Genomic DNA, 26011 nt, shown 5'->3' with positions numbered 1-26011 from the left:
ACTAGAATCAACCAAACATTACATCACACTCACTTAAATCACTAACAAATTAAATCATAATCACTCAAATCACAAAACATTACATCACACTCACAATGATCACCTACACATTACATCACACTAGGACCACTCACATGTTACATCACTCTCACTAGGATCACTAAACATTACATCACACTCACTAAGATCACTCAAACAATACATCACACTCACTAGAATCAACCAAACACTACATGACACTCACTAGAATCAACAAAACATCACACTCACACATTACATCTCACTTACTCGGATTGCCCAAACATTACATCACACTCACTAGGAATACGCACACTTAACATCACACTCACTAGGATCACTCAAACAATACATCACACTCACTAGAATCAACCAAACACTACATCACACTCACTAGGATCATCAAGCAGCATTACATCACACTCACTAGGATCACTCAACAATACATCACACTTACCTGGATTGCCCAAACATTACATCACACTCACTAGGATTAAACACACTTAACATCACACTCACTAGGATCACCCAAACATTACATCACACTCACTAGGATCACCCAAACATTCCATCACATTCATTAGGATCACACTTAAATTCAATCATGCTCACTGGGATCATCCCACTGACCTGTATAAATGACCCCTGTAGAGTACAGATCTTTCTGAATGCAAACAAGGGTATGGGAAGCACAGTGAGGACCAGTAGTGTGATACCCAGTATCGCTGACCAGCGGGGAAATGCAGGTCCTCCAAGATCCAGGCCCGTCACAATGGTTGATACAAGAATGAACTGGAAAAAAGCCAGAGAAAAGTTATGCTGAAAAGCATCCAATGGGTATATTTTTTACAAACACTTATGCTTGTATATAGAAATTATCAGTATGTTTAATGGAGGAAATATTTTCAAGGGCCATAATTTTGGTAACAACCCATTTCTTCTTTAGGAATAATAAGTGTGAGCTTGACCTTTGAGCTGTTGGAACAGTTGTTATGTGCATGATGCATTAAAAATGCAACCAATAACACACCAAATTCAAATGGAAACATGAAAAAAATGAGACCGTGTCTAGCTAAAATGGCATTATGCCATAAGCTGCAAGTGAAGCTCCATACCAGCCTGTGCAATTGGTCAGTCTGGTCAGGAGATATGCTGTCCGCTATAAAGTCATGCAAGGTTTTGTGGTCTCGTTAGCGGAGAGTGTAGTTCCAGACCAGACTACGCACATGCAATTTGAGAGCCAGCTGGTCATATATGTCATAAGACTTCATTTTTGCATGATGAAGGTCAACGTGCCCAACACACCAGCATGATGAGGGGGGAGAGACGACACTCCACATGGCCTTCCACCAGCACGACACAGGTCGACCAATCATGCGCTGGATGTCAAGCACAGCTTACGCACACCGTACACCCATGCCAGGCCTACGCACATGAATAAGCCTATGACAAGGTTAGGCATCCCCACCACAGTACTCGTCCAGCAACTGTAGTATGTAGAGACCACCCTGGAAACAAAATAATATTGAATATTTTGGCCTCTCTAGGGAAAACTGGGTTTCATGCATTTGGGTTAAGTGTCATCCCAGATCAGTCTGTGGTTAAGTGTCATCCCAGATCAGCCTGTAGTTAAGTGTCATCCCAGATCAGCCTGTGGTATAGTGTCATCCCAGATCAGCCTGTGGTTATAGTGTCATCCCAGATCAGCCTGTGGTATAGTGTCATCCCAGATCAGCCTGTGGTTAAGTGTCATCCCCAGATCAACCTGTGGTTAAGTGTCATCCCAGATCAGCCTGTGGTTAAGTGTCAATCCCAGATCAGCCTGTGGTATAGTGTCATCCAGATCAGCCTGTGCAGTCTGCACATGTTTATCAGGGTCAAAACTTTCCCCTTAACAAGATTTTTGATAAAAAGATACTTCCTTTAAAGGACTTTACAGCCTTATCTCTGACAACACTTATGCACAAGCATTGAGCACAATTATCCAAGTGCAAGGCTCATTTGGCAATTTTTTGCACTTCTGAAATGCATGCATCATGTCATCTAGATTTTGAAAGTGCACGATCAAGAAATAGAACTGAAATTCACATGAATATCAAATATCAGTTATACCATACATGAAATATGCACAACTTCTTGTGACCAATGTGATCTTGAACTTACAGCAACAGACATTATTGTTTCAAGCAATATATTGTCCACATTATTATTTGTGGCAATTTATTTCAAAATCATGTAATCAGAGACAAAATTATTCCCCATATATGGAGTATGCACCAACTCCAAGTGTACACTGTGACCTTGACCTTCAAGCAAGCATCATACATGTAATTGGTGATTGATATGTTGTCTTGATATAATGATCATTTGTGCAAAAAATTTTTTTAAATCCTAACATGCACAATAAAATTATGGCCTGGACACAAACGGTTACTTTTGCAATAAACATATACGGAATATGCATACCCTTAAAGTGCCCACAGTTACCTTTATCTTGAAACGAGCAACATGGTTTTGCAAGTGAATTATATGTATTGTCTTCATAATATCATGATCATTATTGCAATTTTTTTTTGTTTATATCCCATCATGCACAACAAAGTAATGGTCCAGATAAAATGTACTTTCCTAATACACATATAAGGAATATGCAAAACTTTCAAATGTTCACTGTGACCTTGACCTTGAAGCAAACATGTTTTGCACAATACACATTGTCTTGATGAATGATCATGTGAACACATTCATATAGAAATCCCATCATGCACAACAAAGTTATGGGTCGGACATCAACATGTTCTTGTAACAGGACACAAATGAGGTATATGTATAAACTTCATATGTACACTGTGACCTTGACCTTGAAGGGAGCAACATGGTTGTTTTCATGTGACACTTCGTCTGTATATGATGATCATTTGTGCTAACTCATTAAGAATTCCGATCATGAACAGCAAAGTTATGGGCCAGACATGAAATGAACTTTAACAATATTATACTCATTAGGCAAATGCACTAATTTTTGACGATGCTGCGAAGCACCTCGTCTAAGTTATCATACCATGAAAAATTTCTTCACTATGGCGACCTATGTAAAAGACCGAGCCAGTCCGATTGAGATAGCTCGATTTTTCTAATCGGCATACCTCGATGATTATCATTGATAAAGGTATAGGAAGCTCAGCTATAAATAGGACAGCATATTCTGGGAAAAGATTTAATAATAGTTTGAAAACGTTAATTTTAAATCAGTTATATTCAATCCATTATATGTTTATAGATAATTGAAACAACAATGCAATTTCTGTATTGTAATTGCATGTGTCGTGATTCTGTAAATAAATTGCAAATGAAAACATGTATAATTAACGTTTAACGCGAAATTGAGTGTAAAGAAAACGAATTATTTCGAACCTGCCATTTGTAAACGTTATAGCGAGTATGGTATATAAACAGCATAATAGCCATACAACATCTATGAAACTCGCTTTTATGCGTGCTTTCTCATTTTGCATATTTAAAAAACTTTTCAAACATAAATTACAGAGCCACCTCAGTGAACATACTATGTTTGATAATTCATTAGTTTGTTGGATATTGTTTGCTGTTGTAAACGTATATTAGGTCATATCGCGGAGATTTAGTTAACCTAACCATCTGTTCATGGGCAAACTCATTTATTCTAGTGCTCATTCGACTATGTGCTCATACCTACTTTCGGAATCATCATGAAATTATTGCCGTGGACAGTTACTTCGGAGACATATGATGAAAACCTTGATGGTATCCTCGTGGAAAGTGTGCATTTCATGCATAATTCATTTAAATCCAAACATTTATTTTTACGCATAATATGATTTATAAACAAAACACACACAAACTTGTTGTATCGTTATTGTCTTTAAAATAATTAATAATTGAAGCAATAAAAGAACAGGTAAGATCGGCAATGTAAATATAACGATTTTCAGTTAGCCTGTGGTACGGAAGTTTTCCCCTGATTTTTTTGCTTCAAAAACTTTTTTCCTGATTTTTTAGCTTAAAAAAGTAGATGCGCGTTATACATAAATGCGCGTTATACACAGTGTTTTACGGTAGTTTGAAAACGTTAATTTTGAATCAGTTATATTCAATCCATTATATGTTAATAGATCAATGAAACAACTATGCATTTTCTGTATTGTATTTGACATTAGTCGTGATTCAGTAAATAAATTGAATTAGAGAAAAAAACAATAATCAATAGAGAAAAATTATATGTTCATGCACATGGGCATGTGAAATCACGTCCATACACATAGCATCATTAACTTAGGAAAGGAAACAACAAAAAATAAAGTTTGGTATGATATACATGTGAAATTAAAGAGCATGGTGTAATTAAAGAGCATGTCAAGTTTTGAATATATCTGCTGAAACGTAATGTTATAACCCACAAACGTTTTACTGTAACAGAACGTTTTTTTAAGATAAGTGGTACAGAAAATACACGTCGGATATCTTTTTAAAGAAATTTTTTGGTATATTTGATCGGGAATGTAACTCGCCTCCCAGTTTCGCTGATCAATGGGTCAAGTTCCCCATGGGTACCCAATTTTGTTCGTACCCAATTTTTTTTCGCACCCAATTTTTTTTCCTACCCAAATTTGTTTTCGTAACCAAATTGTTTTCCGAACCCAATTTTTGGGGGCATAATTTTGTACCCAAAATTTTCGTAACCATTTTTTTCGTACCCACATACACAATTGTGGTGATGTACATTAACTTAAATTGATGCTTGTATATCCATCCTCTTCAAAAGAATCGTCACACCAGTACTGTCAGTACTTTGATTAATTTCCACTGTGTCCTTTACCTTGAAGCAAGCCACGTGTTTGCTGGCTGCACATGGCATGCTGTCTTGATATGATGGTCATTTGTGCATTTTTATTTTGAAATCCCTTCATGCACAAATTATGAGCCAGACACAAACATGTACATGAACTTTGAACATAAACATATATGAATATGCAAATACACCAAGTGTCAACTGTTACCTTAACCTATAAGCCAGAAACATGGTTTTGCACTCGCCAATTTGCGCATCACACAAAGTCATGGTCGTGATATGATGATCATTTGTGACAATTTATTTCAAAATAACATCATGTACATAAAAGTAACGAGCAAAACATGGAATAAACCATAAAACACATACACACAAAACACATGAGTAACACTTTATGCCCTTCTGCAATAATCAGGGTGTTTTTTTTATATATAACTGTATTGAATGTTAACGGGATCTTTTCACGTTTTGGTAAATTGACAAAATTGAAAAAAGTTGTTTCAGATTCGCAAATTTTCGTTTTAGTTATGATATTTGTGAGGAAACAGTAATACTGAACAGGTACCATGGTCTAATATAGCTATTATATGCATCTTTTGACGATTTAAAAACCTGAAAATTATAAAGCGTTGCAACGCGAAACAATTGAATAATTTGGAAAGTTCTTTTGTTGTTGTTTAATTTTGTGAAACTACGAAGATTGCTTATATAAAGTATAAAATTCCTCACTCATGCATACTTGGCAGGATGGCTGAGCGGACTAATTGGTTTTAACTAGTTTTTACTCCAGAACTCCGGGGGCACTGGTTCGAGCCCTGCAGCGGGATACTTTTTGTTCTTTTTTTTTTAAATTTTATTCTTGATTTTTTACATTTATCAATATAAAGCATTTAATGACAAACTTTAAAACATGTCAAAATTTGTGAAAAGGCCCCTTTAAATATGCATACAAGTAAATGAAGGCATGGTACCCTCAAAATTGGAAGGTCCTTAATTCTGCATAAAATGTTGGCCTTATAATTATGTCAATCACAACTGTGTTTAAATAAATATCTTCAACCTTAAAACATGTTGTTTCATTTTGGATTTTAGAAACAATGTTTTTCTCCATTATATAATGAAGTTAACACATGCTGATGCATGATACATGAAAAACTTTTAACATGAAAGCTGGAATTGTGGGTAAAGTATATTTACCCTGGTTGTCAATGGCAATCCCAGAAGGTACAAAATGGAGCAGACGGCAATGAGCACAAGGATACGGGACTTCCGGAAGAATTCCACTTTCTCATCCATCATGACGGTGACGATGATTTCCGTCATGACAAGGAGTGAGGACATTCCCATCATGACGATCATCAAGAAGAAGAATGCTGACCACATAGCAGACGGCATAAAGTGGGTAACGGCCGCAGGAATGGCGACGAACACTAGACCAATATCTGAACTAGGTCGCTCACCTGAGACACATTGACACTAAACTGTTATGTGGAGATTTTTATGTTTGTGTAATAACTCTAGTTTTTATCTAGGTTTTTTACTCTGTATTACACAGACTTATTGTGGTCTCACTCAGACAGAACAAATTAAAGATTTAAGTTTTACTTAAAAAATAAAAACAACAAGTAAAACTAAAGTGGGGTTAATTTTGAAAACAGGGACATGACTTGAGCACTCTTTGTACAGGACCACTATAGGATGTTGCACGCCAAAGATAAAACCTGTGACCCTTCTGGTTTAATAGAATAAAATTATTTATGATGTAAGTTTATATAAAGCATGCGACTCCTGGACATTTACAAACTCAGAAGGGAACACTATAGGATCACTATAAGGTGTTACTTGACAAATAATTGAGTCACGTTCTGAGAAAACTGGGCTTAATGCATGTGCGTAAAGTGTTATCACAGATTAGCCTGTGCAGTCCGCACAGGCTAAATAGGGATGACACTTTCCGCCTAAACTTGATTTTTGGTAAGGAGGGACTTCATTGAAACTAAGAATACCATAAAAGCGAAAAGTGTCGTCCCTGATTAGCCTTACGCATATGCATTAAGCCCAGTTTTCTCAGAACGCGACTCAATTATCCCTGTGCCATGCGGTTTCAGAGACAAAAAAGTGTTCACCACATGCATATAAGGAAAAAAGGTAACCCCAAGGACATGGCTAGTTTTGAAGGGCATGATCTGAAAAAAATTAGTAGAGGACTGCAAGACAATATAACCAAATATTCCAGCCCTGACCCTTATGGTTTCAGATAAAATGTATACAGTTTTCTTTTCTTTTAAATTTAATTTTATTTCTGGCACAATGGGGATTTATACATGTAGACTGCACAGGCTAATCTTGGACGTCACTGCGCACCTGAATTACACACAGATTTGTCAGATTGCGGCTCATCATGTGACTGAAATACTAATGACAAGAGCAAAAACTCCAAGAAACAACGTTATAACTCACTGGATGTAATGACATTCTCTACCGTCGTATCCAGTTGATGGGCAAGAATGCCAAGGGAGGCAAACACTGTGAACCCAGCCAGAACACTCATCAGGGTATCAATAACACAGATGAGGATCGCATCCCTGGAACGCATAAACACAGAAATGCTTCTTTGATCATTTTGGGATGATGACCCAAGAAATAAGGAATTATAGATTAAATGAACTTTAAATTGGGAGATTTTGTTTAAAACTGTTTGATTAATAAGATTTAACTTTGTTCAAAAATTTCATAAATGATTTTTAAAAAACAGCCAAAGGTGTTGACAAAACATATTGTTAAGCAACTAGGAAATATTGCTACAGATTGCATTGTGGGAAATTAAAACAAGAAAACATGTATGTAACTATTGTGGCTAGAACAGCCTTAACATGACCAAATCAATAAATAGGTCTTAAGGACTCTAAAACATAGTTAAAATACAGAAGTTAAAAAAAAAAGCGCACCTGTAAATGTTATTATGGAACTTGTTATAGCTGGACAGGGTGCTAAGTCCCCCAGCGCAGGCAGACAGGGAGAAGAACACCTGGGAGGCCGCATCACTCCATACGCGCAGTGATAGAAAGTGGTCCCATTTAGGGGTCAAATAAAAATGGATCCCCTCCAGATGGCCCTCCACAAGCAGCGCGCAGACGAGAAGCGCGAGCAGGAGGATTATGGGAATGATGATGACAAAATAGGCAACCTGAAATAAAATTAGCAGCACTCTGGTAAAAAAGGGGCTAATACATGTGCATGAAGTGCAGTCCTATATTAGCCTGTGTAGAACACACAGGATTATCAGGGAGGACTCTTTCCATTTTTGCTTTATTTTTATTTTAACTGACTTGCTTAAAATGGAATCCTTGGGATCCTGAATTTCTTGTGACTAACAACCTCCAATTAAGTGCACTGAACACAGTTTTACGTTTGTAGAAATATTACTTATATGGATTGCAAAAAAATAATCTGCAGACATGCATATAATACACAAAATAATCAATCTCCATAGCTCATTTAACAAGAAACCGGGTGATGCTCCCCAAATTTTTTTTTGTCACAATATTGCACTATATATTCAGATAAAAGGAACTGTCTTGAGGGGCATAACTTAACAAAATAATCATCTAACCAGAACCCACAAATAACATGCGCATCTCCTCAAGGTAGTTAAGCTTCCCATAAAGCTCCAGTGTATTCCAGTCAGTAGTTTGGGAGAAATAGCCCGGACAAGAATTGCACTATATGTACAGTTTATAGAAAATTTCAAAGGGCCATAACTCTGTGACAAATCATCCAACCAGAACCGGCTGTTAATATGCACATCTCCTCTTGGTAGTGAAGCTTCCCATAAAGTTTCATTGAATTCCCGTAATAAGTTGCTGAGAAATAGCTCGGACAAGAATTGCACTATATGTAAAATGGAAAATTTCAAAGGGCCATAACTCTGTGACAAATCATCCGACCAGAACCGGCTGATAATATGCACATCTCCTCTTGGTAGTGAAGCTTCCCATAAAGTTTCATTGAATTCCGGTCATTAGTTGCTGAGAAATAGCCCGGACAAGAATTGCACTATATGTACAGTCAATGGAAATTTCAAAGGGCCATAACTCTGTGAAAAATCATCCGACCAGAACCGGCTGATAATATGCACATCTCCTCTTGGTAGTGAAGCTTCCCATAAAGTTTCATTGAATTCCGGTCATTAGTTGCTGAGAAATAGCCCTGACAAGAATTGCACTATATGTACAGTTAATGGAAAATTTCAAAGGGCCATAACTCTGTGACAAATCATCCGACCAGAACCGGCTGATAATATGCACATCTCCTCTTGGTAGTAAAGCTTCCCATAAAGTTTCATTGAATTCTGGTCATTAGTTGCTGAGAAATAGCCCGGACAAAAATTGTGCACGGACAAACACACGGACGCACTGACAGACTAAGCGACGTTGGGACAGTACGCCCAAAAAAAATTTTGGGGAGCATAATAAACCAAGTCATTCAAGTCACAACATGGCGGCTACCTTTCCGGCAGAGTAGATTCCCTTGACAAGACACATGAACACGATGACCCAACACAGCAGCAGGCAGAGGGCAAGTTGCCATTGGATACCACCGATGTCATCGAGCCCGTCTGACACGTTCAACACTTCATTGCTGCAACAGACAACATCAGGGGTATTTATGATGTGTGTGAATTTGATTTGGTGCATTAACAGCTCCATTTACCCATTTATGCCTAGTGGACTTTGCCATCCTTCTAAATTGGAGCAATTTATTTCCAAAATTAGGGATGTCTAGTATATTTATTTCTATATGTAGAATATTTCTTACAGAAATTCCTTTAAGCAATCAGCGTAGACCCAGATGAGGCGCCGCATCATGCTGCGTCTCATCTGGGTCTACGCTGTTTGCCAAGGCCTTTTTTCTAGACACTAGGCATAAATGGGTTTAAAAAATAAATAAAATAAAAATAATTTTTTTTTATATAAAAACACAATTTTTCAAAAATAAACTTTATAGACCACAAAAACAAAACACGAAACCTATTGAAATCTATGAAATATAAATAATTTCATAATTATAATTAATAGTTATAATTACAGTTAATAATAAATTAACATTTATATACATTTAAATAAATTTGCCATCAACTGCGATTATCTTGCCTTATAATTTTCAAAACCTATAACGAAAAAGTTTTTTTCCATTCAACGAATTTCCGCCAAATCAACTTTCTTGATCTGCCTAAGTGTGGTCACAGCTTTGCCTGATCAAACATTGGTATAATAAAAACTAAAACAAGAGATGTGTTCGTCAGAAACACAATGCCCCCTACTGCGCCGCTTTGAAATAAAATTTCTATTTATCATTTGGCAGTTATAGAAATCATCTCCTTTCAAAGCTTATTACTTCCCTTGGATTTTGTTCAATCCAACCGGGGGGGGGGGGGGAGGGGGGTCTGTAGACAGTCAAAAATGACCAAGTCAGACATCACTGACAACCAAGGCCTGTGGTTTATCAAAGAGATCATAGCCAGAGTTCATCATGTATCTATGGACATAAGTCTACAGGTATGTAATGAACCTTACCATTCACAAATTAGTACAGGAAAGAAATGATAAATATGTCATTAAAAAAAAAAAATTGACAAAACAATCATTTGAGTTATAAATAATTGAAATAAAAAATATGTACAGTAACTGTGAAAAGAGCTTAAATTCTTGGTAAGGAAATATATAATCTGAGATTTATAATTATATAAATTACTTCCTTTGAAAATAATTGTCTCTAACAAATCTCTATTTTTAGTAGCAAATAATTAAAAGCCACTACTGTGACTGTAGATTCACCACTCAATATGTGCAGCTCCATGAGATACACATGCATGCCAAATATCAAGTTGCTATGTTCAATATTGAATAATTATCTCCCTTTAAAGCTTAATACCTCCCTTGGATTTGTATTTTTGACCTTAGACAATGAAGGATGACCTTGACCTTGACCTTTTACCATGATGTGTATGTCAGAAACACAATGCCGCCTACTGCGCCGCTTTGATTTATTAAAAAAAAATAATAATTTGGCAGGTCAGATAATTATGTCCATTTAAAGCTTATTACTTCCCTTGGATTTCTTTTTTCGACCCCGTGACCTAGTTTTTGACCTGGCATGACCCATATTCGAACTTGACCTAGATATTGTCTAGATACAACTTCTGACCAAGTTTTGTAAAGATCGGATGAAAACTATTTGAATTAGAGAGCGGACACGAAAAGTGTGACAGACGGACAGTGCGAAAACTATATACCCCCTTTTCTTCGAAAGGGGGCATAAAAAGCATGACAACATTTGACCATTTAAAAAGAACAAAGTCAACTAAATTTGCCACAAGACTACTGACATTTGCGATACATACTAGAAATATTCTGCACTAGGGTCCTTCAGTTTGGCCAAGATGTTCTTTCTTTCAGGCATGTAAATGGATTCTCCATAAATACTCTCCAACCAGTTGATGCATTCTGAAAATCAATCAGATTGCTTTAAGTATAACATTTGAAAGTCACTCTCGCAAAATGGGGCTTAATGCATGGGCATAACATTAAGTCATCCCAGATTTGCCTGTGCAGTCCGCATAGCCAAAAGAGGCACAACATTGCAGACTGCACAGGTTAATCATGTATGACATTTTACACCTTTGCATTAAGGCCCGGTTTTCACAGAGCGCGGTTCATTTTATGCCTCAAACAAGTATGAGTATTTACAGATGTACATGTACATGCTATATTCATATTCATAAAATGGATATTAATGGGAAGATGATTATCATACATAATTTTTCTTGATACATTTCATTGAACAAATGTGTAAGGTTTCAGTAAGCGTCAGTTATGTGACTGAATGTAACTATTTCACATGCAACAAATCAATCAGTTACCAACTGGAAGTTAATTACATGTATATTCTTTGATGAAAACTTTATGACAGATGTTAATGTTTCACCTTACAGGTAATCAGGGACTTTAAAACTTAAATAAACTTAACTTAAAATAAAACTCCACTTCTGTTTACACTCATAATGGGATAGTCACACGATTGGGCATGCCCAATAAATATTAATATATAAATTGTGGCCTTTAGGCAAACTTTAATTACACTACAGCCCCACTCCACAATAAAGTACAAATGAGTCTTGCTCTGAAAAATGGAGCTTATGCATGAGCAGTGCAGTGGTGTCCCAGATTAGCCTGTGAAGTCTGCTCAGGCTTATCAGGGATCACACTTTTGGCTTCTATTACATTTTTGTTTAAAGGAAGTCTCTTCTAAGCAAAAATCTAGTTGATGTGGAAATTGTTGTCACTGATAAGCCTTCGCAGACTGCACATTCTAATCTGGAACAACAATTGACTCAAATGCATTAAGCCCTGTTTTCCCAGAGCGGGGCTAATATATATTCTGTATACCAGTAGTGTTGTTCTGCTGGTACCCGGTCATGTTAGTGGTATTGATGCAGTCCAGCAGGTGGTGGGTACATGCACCCCCCTGGAGTTCAGGAACCAGCAAGTATGTAGCATTCACCAGGGAACAGTTGGTCACCGCAAACTTGTTCAGTCTGCAGTCTGTAAAATTTGGAACAAAACATCAGTGTGCTTACACAAGATGTAAACTTCAAAACCAAAACATAAATAGCTAATAAATTTAGCAATAAACAGTAAAATGTGTGTTCTAAGATTGTTTAAAATGTATTGTATACTATTTTAATGTACACCAAACACTTGCAGTGAAATTTAATGCCTTAATTGTCTTTGAACAGTCAAATTTAAAGCATTGTTTAGAGTTGGTTAATTATTGTTATTTTATTAAATATATATATAAATGGTTTTGAATTAAGCACCCCTGTTCGAATTCGAGCACTGATCTGTAGCGGAGTAGTTCACAAATTATATTATTGCACATACTCAACATCAGAAAATACCTTCAGTATTCCATTTATTTCCACATGATGCCCATGGTAAGGTTGCTGTAAATGACGAGAAGAAGTAGTGGAATGCCCAAGCGTTCACCACGTTGTAGTACACACAGATGATCGCCACAGCGACCACCATGGCATATCCAACGCCCTTGAACAGCGGCACAGCGCGCCAGAGCGTGACAGGACCGAGGCTGGCGTACTGACCCAACGCCATCTCCATGTAGACCAGGGGCAGACCACACAGTGCCACCATGATGATGTACGCAAAGAAAAATGCACCTGGAGAGAATTTCAGCCTCCGTCTGTGAAAACTGGGCATACAGCATGTGTGTTAACTTTGTCCCAGATTAGGCTGAGCAGTCTGCATGTGCTTATCAGGGATGACACTTTGCACTAGTATTATCAGGGACGACACTTTGCACTAGTATTATCAGGTATGACCATTTGCACTAGTATTATCAAGGATGACACTTTGCACTAGTATTATCAGGTATGACCATTTGCACTAGTATTATCAGGGACGACACTTTGCACTAGTATTATCAGGGACGACACTTTGCACTAGTATTATCAGGTATGACCATTTGCACTAGTATTATCAGGGACGACACTTTGCACTAGTATTATCAGGTATGACCATTTGCACTAGTATTATCAGGTATGACCATTTGCACTAGTATTATCAGGTATGACCATTTGCACTAGTATTATCAGGGACGACACTTTGCACTAGTATTATCAGGTATGACCATTTGCACTAGTATTATCAGGTATGACCATTTGCACTAGTATTATCAAGGATGACACTTTGCACTAGTATTATCAGGTATGACCATTTGCACTTGTATTATCAGGGACGACACTTTGCACTAGTATTATCAGGGACGACACTTTGCACTAGTATTATCAGGTATGACCATTTGCACTAGTATTATCAGGGACGACACTTTGCACTAGTATTATCAGGTATGACCATTTGCACTAGTATTATCAGGTATGACCATTTGCACTAGTATTATCAGGTATGACCATTTGCACTAGTATTATCAGGGACGACACTTTGCACTAGTATTATCAGGTATGACCATTTGCACTAGTATTATCAGGTATGACCATTTGCACTAGTATTATCAAGGATGACACTTTGCACTAGTATTATCAGGTATGACCATTTGCACTAGTATTATCAGGGACGACACTTTGCACTAGTATTATCAGGGACGACACTTTGCACTAGTATTATCAGGTATGACCATTTGCACTAGTATTATCAGGGACGACACTTTGCACTAGTATTATCAGGTATGACCATTTGCACTTGTATTATCAGGTATGACCATTTGCACTAGTATTATCAGGTATGACCATTTGCACTAGTATTATCAGGGAGGACACTTTGCACTAGTATTATCAGGTATGACCATTTGCACTAGTATTATCAGGTATGACCATTTGCACTAGTATTATCAGGGACGACACTTTGCACTAGTATTATCAGGTATGACCATTTGCACTAGTATTATCAGGGAGGACACTTTGCACTAGTATTATCAGGTATGACCATTTGCACTAGTATTATCAGGTATGACCATTTGCACTAGTATTATCAAGGATGACACTTTGCACCAGTATTATTTGTTATAAAGGAAGTCTCTTCATAGCAAAAACCCAATTTATGCGGAACATGTCGTCCCTGATCTAAGACTACACTTTATGCACATGCACTAAGGCCAGTTTTCTTAGAACAAGGCTCATAAAGAACAATCAAAATATATAGGCACAAGGCTGGATATAATATTTCAAAATGCATGTAAAAATTTACTTCAAGAAATAATATTATATAATATAGCTCAAAATATTGTTTTCCAAGGATGCATCTGATAATAGATTTCAAACTGTGTTAGCTAATTGAAAAAGTAAAAGGTACAAATTGGCATTAAAAAATGAAAATTTGAAATGATGATCATCATTAAAACTACACCATTGCAAGAATGTATCGTCAAGGTACCTCATGTCTCTTAAAAGTTTAGTGAAATAAATATCAAAAAATTTACCTCCACCATTGCGGTAGACAAGAAATGGAAATCTCCAGATGTTTCCCAAGCCGATGACATATCCAAGACAGGAGAGGACAAACTCAAGTTTTGTGCGCCAGTTTCCACGTTCCTCGTTCTCTGGTACGCTGTCGATGCTCTCGGAGCTCGTGATTGTTAACAGGTCAGACATGTACCCGCCCCCTGTCATCTCTGAGTTGGTCTCATGAACCTGCAGGAGGAGATTGGCATAGTTGATTTAACCCATTACCACTCAGGTACGCATTTTGATACATTTGAAGTCCCTAAGAAAATCAAATTAAATTAAAAAACCTTTGTTACTAGATTCAATTTAAAAGGCTTAGTTCTAACCCTAAATACTGATGAGCAGCAACCAGCATAACACCCAAACAGACTGTGAGTGACGCGCAGGCTGTTCTGGCCTTATGCTGATTGCATATGGCCATTTTTACCTACCTTTTGGGCGGGACGGGTTAAATGAAGTCTACAATGTCAGCAGATATTATCAAATTAATTCCATAAAATATAATCAAATGATAATTTTGTCAATCAAATGCAAAATTAATAAAAAAGAAACCACTGCTATAATTTTATTACAATTATTTTAGTTTGAAAAAATGTTGGTATTGCACGTGTCAATATACACAACTTGATAACTTAAGTAAGACCTTCAATAACTCAAGCATCGAGTCCATTTAGACCTTTAGTAAAAGAAGCTTTCTGTTTTTATATATGACTAATTTAAAATCAAAATTGGATAAATTAGTTTTTCATTGAGAGATTGACAAAACATATGAATTCAAATTCAAAATAATGTACTAGGCAACAAGGAATACTATAAAAAGCAATCTAATTACCCAAAAGGTTAGAAATCTTTGTCAAGTAACTTAGGAGTAACAGACAACAAACCTACTTTAGCAAGTGATTTCCTAAAGAATGATTGATAAATTTGACTAACAATGGCTATATAAGGTAGAATATCCATAAATGCTGAAGTGTGCACAAGCTGTTATTTCGATCTGCCCAACGCTGTTCGAAAATGGGTCTTATGCCATATGCTGCTAGCATAGCTCCAGAGCACAGTCTGGTAAAAAACAACCCAGTCTCTTATAAAGTCATGTGAAGATAATGTTCTAGTTTGTTCGTAAACATGTGAAATTTCAGAAAAGTTTATGGTTCTGTTTTCAATTGACTAAAATAGCGGCAATAAACTGCAACTTAACCAAAGTTAGCCCCAATACTGACATTGGTTCAAATGAAGTCAATAAATGACGTTCAATATATTACTCACTCCATCAAGTGCTGTCCCAGATCTGCTTGTTCATTTTAAACACCCTTATCAGGGACAACACTATCTACGACACTATCCATCTAGACTGGATTTTCATTTAGAAGAGACTTCCTTTGAATGAAAAATTCCATAAAAGTGGAAAATGTTGTCCCTGATAAGCCTGTGGGACGACACTTTACTTTAACCCATTTTAAAATGCGGCTAATTAAGCTACTACAGGCTCTTTTTTAATCGAGGAGCTGCTCATCCCAAAATGTGACTATAAATTAAAAGGAGTCTAAAATAATGATCTGACAACAACCATGTATGGTCACCTGACAACCTGTCAATCTAGCAATCAGAAACTTGCTGTCATGGTTTTTGAAGTTAAAGTGTAGTGTTAAAACATTAAATATTCCTCAACACTAATGAGTATTTTTTGCGCTATACATGAAAATAAACCAGTCAAATTTTGTAGAAATAACTATTATATATAATATTCCTATTCTTAACATATAAATTAATGAACAAATCTGGAAAATTACCAAACAAAATGAAGAACTAAACAATATGAATGTTGTTTTACTATATGTAAAATTTCAAGAAATTCCAGATTATACATCTTTGTAGTAAGAAAAAGAAGGAATAAGATTTGAGTTACCGATCATATTTTGCTGCCATTATATCTGAAATTAATCCATATGTAGGTACTGGTCACTGTGTAGCCAAGCGCTTCACATACGTTTTTGAAAAGATGTATCAAGACAATTCTTTCACACATTTGTAAATTGTAAATACAAGACACAATAAACTAGAAAAAACAGTACTGACAGTAAAGACTTTACAAATGGCACTGGTTAACACTAAGTTAAGTATACTTTTAATTTGATCACAGTCTTGTATGCACAATACATCCATTAAAATTACTTTAAGCCCTTTGAATCTCTTTCCTATTAAACATGGCACAATATAAACTACTGCGTTTCTCACCTTTTCCAATATCAAACTTTCCAACAAAATCTGGTAACACATTTTTCGGAGACTGCTTTATCACCATTTTGATACCATAAATAGGCACAGAATTGCCTATTAATGGAAACAGACCCTGGGGCACATTATTTAATGATAAATTACATGTCTCCTTGGCACAAGGTTTGGCCTTGTAACAGAGTCATACAAGCAGCATTAACTGATCTCTTGTTTGATAACAGGGAGCCACAATCATTTATCCCTTGGATGGTATCTGTGTTTTCTGTGCCATTAACCCTTCCCCACTTAGATATGTATTTTGACCATCCATTTGTGGTTCCTTAGAAAGTTAAATTTAATTAAAGGCCTTTCTTACTAGATTCAAATTTTAATGGCTTCATTTCCAACCCTTAGATACTGATGAGCAGCAAACAGCATAAAACCTGAACAGACTGCGAGTTACTCGCAGGCTTGTCTGGTTTTATGCTGGTTACAAAAGCCATTTTCACCTTGCTTATGGGTAAAAGGGTTAAAACAGTAATTATTATAATTTCTCTCAATTTGAAAGCATCAATAATTAAAAATACACAATTGTATACTTTTTCGTTAAAGTGTTGAACTCTCTACATTGTTATGCCATATTATTGGTCAGTATGTGTATCTTATTTGAAAGTGTGATGGTGAAAGAAAGATACCCTTGCTAATAACTAAGGTGTAAACAATGATTGGTAATAAAACAAGATGCAAAATATTAAAAGCATTTATAATTTTTGAAAATGGTTATTATGAATCTTCACACTCTCATTTTGTATAAAGCCTGTCTGAATACTGACAAGCTTAACCTAATGTTGGCAGCTTTCTTCAATATGGGACCTTTTGTTTGCCATATTGGATAAGTTATGATAATCATCGGCATGGTTTACAGTGCATTTAAAGCAACATACTAACCTTCTGGTCTTATGTTATAAAGAAAACAATATTGTCAAAATAATTGAAAACTGGAATATTGTCTGCAAAATATGAGAATCCTCAAATAATCCATTCACATCTTAAACACGGGATCAAAGTCATCAATATGTGCTTTTGCTAGCATATTTTGAACATAAATTTAAACATCAATAGTAATCTTCTTTTTCTCAATACTATCACTTCATGTGAGTCTTGATAAAAGCAGTCTAACATTAAAGTTTTGAGACAGTTTCATGCAACAATAACCATTGTGACCTTGAACTCTGACCGGTTGACCTTGAAATTTAAAGGTTTCTTCCTTTCTTTTACAGGATGAACACTTGTTCATTTTACAAGCCCAAGAAACCTTGAACAGGTATGACTGGTTCACCTCCAAATTCCCATTATTTAAAAATTCTTCAGCCTTGTTAAGATGATAAGCATAATCTCACTTTTTTGTACTGCAATTAAGTGTCCAAATTTACACTTGTTTTTAAAAAATATGAAAAGCTTAAAAAATTAAATATGAATGTGAAACAAACAACACAATACTACTATTGTCTACATTATCATAAACTTTTTTATACTAATATGAAAATATAAAGTAAGGGTTTTAATTATGCCAGATATTCTTAAACTGTCATAAGACATTTTGGAGACACTCAGGCCCTGAAACAATACCATATATCTACATATCTTAAGTGTTCGATACTAACAGGAGTCCGGTAGTCCGAGACTCGGGGAAATGAGACTTGTAAAATTGTAGTAATTTAATATTCACCATCTACATTCCGCAGAAGGAAGTTTTGAATACCAAGTCATGACCTCACACTTCAACCACTGCTTGAGAGCTGTAAGAGTTCTCCTTAACATGGAAGGTTATTGACAGCTGGTCTATTGATAGTGAGAAGTGTTCAATAAAAACGAACTCATATACAAAGCAAGAACAATACCATCATTTGGACTATGCACTTGAATAAGTATTTTTCTTTTTTTTTCTTGTTTTCAATAGATGCATTGTGTATACTTATTATAGTATTATTATGATGAAAATACTTTTTCAATTTTATAGTGTATGTAAGCAAAAAAGGAAATTCCATTTATAGGTTTTAGTCAAATGACTTGGAACGCAAAGGACCCCCAGTCTATCTTAATTGTTAAATAATAACACTGTACCTAGCCAATCCGTATTAGATCAAATGAGCACAACTTGCTTACAGTGAGCTTTTGTGATTATATTTTGCCCATTGTTATTCATCGTTCCTGCAGTGTCCGTTGTCAAAGTGTGCATTGTTAACACTCTATAGAATATATTTATTTCCAATATTTACCAAGCACTGTAAGAAATTGGTCTAAATGACAATTGGGTAAATTACAAAACTGCGTTCAAAAAAAGGTTGCTATGTCAAATTAAGCAAAAAGTTTCTGAACTTTCCAGAAGTTACATGTGTACCCAATCCTCATGAAACTTGATCAGAACGCTTTTTCTAATGGTATATCTGCTGAGTTTGAAAACGGTTTAGATCTACTGAAAATTATGAGTGCCAGTGGGCTAAGATGTTTCCCTTATGTGGGTGTTATGAAACTGTGTGAACAATCTAGAAGTAAAATGTTTTGCCAAATCATAATGAAACTTTCAGAACAATTCTACTCATCATATTTCAACTGAATTCAAAATTGTTTATGTCCGATTTAAAATATGACTTAAGGTGAGGTAGTTTAGAATTGAATTATATAGAAGTCATTCTTGTTATTTGTTTGGTTTGTCTGAAGTTTTAAAGTGTTTTTTTTAATCCCCTGGTTTGAATATTGGCCCTCTGAGGGTTACTTGCTTTATATGATTTGAGCAAAATGTCTTCTCTGAAACCGCAAGGCCAAGAGGTTTGGTTTTTGGCATGAATAATTTTATTCTGGTCCTTTACCAAGTTTTTTCTAAATGAAACAGTGAATATTGTCCCTTGGGTAAAAACTGCCAGATAATATAGAAATGTACGAAGACTTACATATTTAAAAATTTTTCTTAAAACGTTAGGGAATTGAATTATTTTTGTTTATCATCGTATTCTGGTCCTGTGACAACTACATTAAAATCATCCCTATTTGGGTTAAATTGACACAGCCGTATGGGTTACTTGTTTATATATATATATATTTAGTGAAAACTTTGAAAGTCTTCTTTTGTTAAACAGCAGTGCCAAAGGGCTTCTTATTTGGGATGTTACATGTAAGTCTTATAGTAGTCCTCTGCTACACTTGTTCAAATCACGCCCCCTTGGGTAAAAGCCCGGGACTCAAATTATTTATGAAGATTTGATTAGTTAATATTGATAACTTCAAAAATCTTCTTCTTTGAAACCGCAAGGGTCAGGGGTTTGATATTTGGTGTGTAACTTAAAATAGTTTTCCTCTTTTCTTCTCATAAGTTCTCTCAAATAATGTGTCTGGGGTCAAAACTAACAACACGGAAGTCTGTTGGACTCCTTCAAAATCATATTTGAAGCATAAAAAAAATCTTGTTTTGCTAGATCAGAATGTCTGCACTTTTGATCATCCGAAAAATATGCCACTCATCATTCTGCTTAAACACATCGACAAAACAAAACAATCCGATTTTATTTATTTTGGTTTCTTGTCGCAGTGCTTGCCAGTAGTGAAAATGGAAACTCTCCAACTCTGAATCAACCCGATCTTGGTCCTTTTTTTTTCTCAGATATTTTCGCTTCCAGCATAACTTTCACTGAATGATTGCAGATTAAAGCATGGTGTATACATGGTGCAGAAACAAATTTCATGTTGCAAGTACCTGTGAACTTTACCTTTGACCTGAAAATTCATATGATTCTTCCTTTCCCCCAAGAAAACAAGCACAAATATTTGGACAATTTGAGGTCAAAGTATTCCCTGGATATTTTGATGATACAAATAATACCTAAGAAAGCCATGTAACCTTGACCTTTGCCTTCAAAATCAATATGTATATATCTTCCTTTCCTCCCTTGTAACAAGCATACCAAAATAAAGTACTGCTAAAGGTTTATGCCTCCTCTAGATATTGTTCAGAAACAAAATGGTCTCCGCACAGACTAACGGGAAGCGGACAACGACAACGAGCGAGGCATGGTATTGTAATGCGCATGGGGGCGGGGGGTTAGAGGTCGGGTTAGGGTAAGGGTTAGGGGTCGGGTTTGGGTTAGGGTAAGCCTTGAGCCATACCTTAACCCTAACCCGACCCCTAACCCTAACCATAACCCAGGGTTATCTCCCCTATACCATGCCTCGCTCGTTGTAATTGTCCTCTTCCCCAGACTAACAGGTGCAAGGCCATGTACCCCAATGTCTTTGGAGGGTGAAAATGTCATCATAAAGGCTCACCTCTTTCTTTGCATTTGATATGCGACGGCCATGAATGTAAGAGTTAAAAAAGAAATCCTCCTTGGAGCATTTATGCTCAACAGAAATTTCCATGCCTTGTAAAAGTGACATTTACACTGCAATCCAGATAGCGTTTAAATTTGTTAAATATCTTTACAACACAATTCCATGAATAGCTTTACAACACAATTCCATGAAAAGTAAGCATTAACAAAAAATTCAAATAATTTCTTATTCACTGTTTCATTTAGAAATGCAGGGAAAATTCCCAAGTCAGTGATAAACATTGTCATTTCAGGCAAATAGTCGTCATTGCAACCAAGTTATTTTTGTTTTAATTTAGGCAATCTTACAATATCATCGAGGTATATCAATTGTGCTTGGAAAAAAATAGTTACTACTCAAAATACTATGCAATTATGAAATATCTCCTTTATCACACTCATCATAATACTGCAAAGCCTCTACTTTTTCAGGGAAGAAAATACACTATAAACAATATAAATCGATCATATGAAGCACTTTTCAACTTTTGTTTCTTGTAAATCCACTTTGTTCATCTATTAAATTACTGTATATGTCAAACAGTGTTCAGACGAAATGTATGGAGGCTGATTTTTGCCATGTAATTGTTTTGGAGTGTTGGCAGAATTTGAAGAAGGCTTCAATCACAGACACAATGTCACGGAAGAAGGCCTCAATCACAGACACAATGTCATGTAAGAAGGCCTAAATCACAAACACAATGTCATAGAAGAAGGCCTCAATCACAGACACACTTTCACAGAAGAAGGCCTCAATCACAGACACAATGTCACAGAAGGCCTCAATCACAGACACAATGTCATGGAAGAAGGCCTCAATCACAGACTGACACAATGTCACAGAAGAAGGCCTCAATCACAGACACAATGTCACAAAAGAAGGCCTCAATCACAGACACAATGTCACGGAAGAACAACAAATATACCTGACGGAATGAAATACAGAGGACCAATATGCCAGTAATGATTATAATTTTTAATTAATCTAGTGGGCATATTTGTCATTGTAGCATGTTGTCATGTTGGTGACTTTAAAATCTTCGAACTTCAAATATTAAAGAAAAACAATTATCTGTAGTTCAAGCTTGTTGTAGAGACCTTTGAACACGCCAACTCAAAAGAAATCTACCGGCCAGAATGACAAAATGGCGCAAATACAACAAATATGTCATTTGCCACCCTTTCTGTGGTTATTGATTGTTCTCTTGTTGCCAACACTCAAACCCACTAACAAGCAGGAGCAATTAATATGACAAAAATCAGTTTCCTTTTTAAGTCATTTTTTACATCTCCCAATACATTTTAATAATTAACCTTTAAAGGACATATTTGACCATCCAGCTCATTAATAAATTGCCTTTGTACACAGAATTAACAATTGTTATGAATCTAATAATAGATAACCATGAGATTTATCATAAACGGTTTACAATTTTAATGTTATATAATAAAAGTCAAAACTGCTACTTAAGTAGCATTTAATGTGACTATTTATAAAACTGTAAAAAAAATTACGTTATACATTTGATCTAGTTTATATTACATAAAAAAATATATAAATATTCCGACACTAATATGTCATGTACATTCAATAATCCGAGTATCAGTTAAATATTCGGTCACTACTTATCTCAAAACGCAAACAGACCAATACCTTTTGCATAGATATACTTTTTTTTGCAAACAGACCTCTAGCCTTTGCATACATTTGTAGATATGCTTTTTTATAATTTGCAAAACACAAAAGATAACATACAGATTCATTCACATATTATCTTGTTGACAGAGGGTATGTATGTAAACAAACATAAATCTTTAAACGCGTTTCGAAGGCATTCTATCCCATATGTTACATTGGCACTCTTCATATATGATTAATAATATTATATTATTTTAAGATTATTCAAAAGAAATACTTAGGAAACAATACAAAAGCGTTACAAAAAGAAGTTGACAACAAAATAACCTCTTTGAATATACACAAATCAAATTGTATGTGCGAATATAATTATTTATTTCATGTTTACTTCAGTTTAAACCTTTGCATGCTGGGAAACTTGTCGTCTGCAAAAATGTTGTCTGCTGAATTTCTAAAATTAGCATTTTCTTTGATTTTTTTCAAAGAATACTATCAGAATAGCAAACAGTTTGGATCCTGATCACCCTTTTATTTTACTTCAAGTGCATCGAAGCCTTAAGATTTTTGTATGGGAAAACTTATGTGTTGCAAAGAACTTGATTTCTTAACAAAGACTGTGAACCTCTGCCTGGGCTCACCATCTGATTCTTAGACTTAAGTCTAAACATTAAGAATATCCTCAGAGCTGTTATGTTTTATACATATTTAAAAGTGTAGTCTGCCATGTCATTTCAAATCTATACTTACACAATTCTTTACTTAGAACAGTTTGTTAAAGATAAAAGCATCATTTTTAGCCTGCATACATTTTAATGCTGATGTATGTTTTGATTGGTCTATGTTATCATTGGCCTATGTTATCATTGGTCTATGTTATAATTGGTCTATGTTATCATTGGTCTATGTTATAATTGGTCTATGTTTTCATTGGTCTATGTTATCATTGGTCTATGTTATCATTGGTCTATGTTATCTTTGGTCTATGTTATCATTGGTCTATGTTATCATTGGTCTATGTTATCATTGGTCTATGTTATCATTGGTCTATTTTTAATTGGTCTATGTTATCATTGGTCTATGTTATCATTGGTCTATGTCTATTCTTTATTCTAAAGTATAAACATTGGTTGGTGAATACGGGCTCTAATAGGGGATATAACTTGGAACATCTTCATACCCTGCAACAAAAGCACCATAACCTCTGTTAAATTTATCATATGAGTTTAATCATGCAAAAATGGGTCTTATGACCTATGCTGCCTGCATAGCCCCAGACCAGTCTGTGCATATGTTTAAAGTCAGCCAAGGATTTGTGGTCTCATTAGCAAACAAAGTTGCTGCTAACAAGACTGCACAAATATGCAAGCTGATCAGGAGCTGCTAACAAGACTGCACAAATATGCAAGCTGATCAGGAGCTTCTAACAAGACTGCACAAATATGCAAGCTGATCAGGAGCTTCTCTAACCTCGTATGGCATAAGACCCATTGTTGCATCTGCACAGTCTAACAAGGAGCTCCTATGTACAATATAAAGACACACAAAGTTTTGAGGTCTCATAAGCAGACTGGGTAGCTTCTGACCAGACTGGGACAATTTGTAGGCTTGTCTGGAGCTTAGAATACGCTTGGCACATATCACACAGTTTTGTGGTAACATCAGCTCACAGAGAAGCTTGCGACCAGACTACACAAATGCACTGGCTAGTCCTTTGCTGCGCTAGCAACGTATAGCACAAAACCCATTTTCGTATGCTGGTATTCCTTTTATACATCAAGTTAAGGAATGTTGGTATAAACAAATTTCAAGGAAGAGTTTAAAAATATGGAATGACAACAAGTGTCAGATCTTTTTATCACATGCTTTTACTAGTAAATCATCAAAGAATATGAATATTAGCCTAAACTTAATGATTCAACTAGAAAGTTGCATTACGTCATTTGGCATTGTATCATCATTTGAGCAAAATAAGTGAACGCCATTTGTCAGTCAAACCAAAGGTATAAAATTAAAACGCTAAAAAAAGTAACAACATTAAGGCTTATATTAAAACAAAACCAAAGGTTGATTCAATACTGATGCAAATGGTATTTTGTGCTTTGAAATGTTTCACAAACATAATATGCAAGGAAGGGACAGCTAGGAGTCTTGGTATAAATACCATCTTACCTCAAAAGTAGAGGATGGTAACTACAGGAAATGTGTAAATGCTAAGTAAAGATCCACTGATTCTATTCTTCAAAATAGTGTGGAAATAAGAATACCGTTTTGAATGTTGGCAGTCCAAACAAATGCCAGTAATAATATTTTGTTCATATTTTGTTCAAATGTTACAGTTAAAATTGAAATATATTTACCAAATAAATCTAAAATTTTGTTTAAAGATTAATCTCCAAATATGTTTTTAATTATACAATCGTATAACCCCTTATTTATTATTAATCTCTAAACCTTCTTAAAATAATCTCTATACAATTTCTTTTTTTTAAATGTCAAAGAAAGTCACTCACCTCTTCTGCAGACAAGGGAGGCAACTGGGGCACATACAGGTTATGGGTGAGCATTGCCAGTCCGTGCATGGGCCGATGGTTGTCAGCGCTACATATAACATACTCGGGTGCCGGCGCTGTCTGTTCAGGATTGTGTTGCAGACCTGCACCCCAGTCAGTGGGAGTCTTCAATGAGCACTTTATACGCTGGAATAACCATGTTGTTTTTTGGTAATCTATGGAAGTTTATATAAATAAGAATAGCATTATTATAGGACCTTGTTTGCATGTTTATGATTTCAAATTCTTGTTTCTTTGTTTTTGAAGTTATCTTTAAAATAATTAAAAACATCTTTTGCTTAATTTAGTAATGTTTAAAAAAAATCTTTCTTCCTTTTTTGCAATTATTTATTAGCCTTATAA

The 26011-nt window shown here is 35.6% G+C and overlaps 1 protein-coding gene across 1 annotated transcript in view; it reads right to left on the bottom strand.

Annotated features, from left to right (window-relative positions):
• Nucleotides 1-648: 648 nt before the first annotated feature.
• Nucleotides 649-26011, bottom strand: part of LOC127864108 (uncharacterized) — a gene marked incomplete at its 3' end in the record, with an annotated part of 48986 nt that continues 23623 nt past the window's right edge. Inside the window, exons 13-22 of the mRNA XM_052403805.1 lie at nucleotides 25610-25795; nucleotides 14858-15068; nucleotides 12807-13082; nucleotides 12295-12450; nucleotides 11250-11352; nucleotides 9355-9487; nucleotides 7795-8033; nucleotides 7307-7431; nucleotides 6044-6306; nucleotides 649-810 (exon numbers count right to left, since the gene is read on the bottom strand). Of these exons, the coding sequence (XP_052259765.1) occupies nucleotides 649-810; nucleotides 6044-6306; nucleotides 7307-7431; nucleotides 7795-8033; nucleotides 9355-9487; nucleotides 11250-11352; nucleotides 12295-12450; nucleotides 12807-13082; nucleotides 14858-15068; nucleotides 25610-25795 (1854 nt within the window). The remainder of the gene's footprint in view (nucleotides 811-6043; nucleotides 6307-7306; nucleotides 7432-7794; nucleotides 8034-9354; nucleotides 9488-11249; nucleotides 11353-12294; nucleotides 12451-12806; nucleotides 13083-14857; nucleotides 15069-25609; nucleotides 25796-26011) is intronic.

The sequence above is a fragment of the Dreissena polymorpha genome, unplaced genomic scaffold, assembly GCF_020536995.1.
Source record: "Dreissena polymorpha isolate Duluth1 unplaced genomic scaffold, UMN_Dpol_1.0 chrUn124, whole genome shotgun sequence".
Classification (NCBI taxonomy): Eukaryota; Metazoa; Mollusca; class Bivalvia; order Myida; family Dreissenidae; genus Dreissena; species Dreissena polymorpha.
The sequence above is the reverse complement of the archived record's forward strand: the minus strand, read 5'-3'. Positions and strand labels throughout refer to the sequence as shown.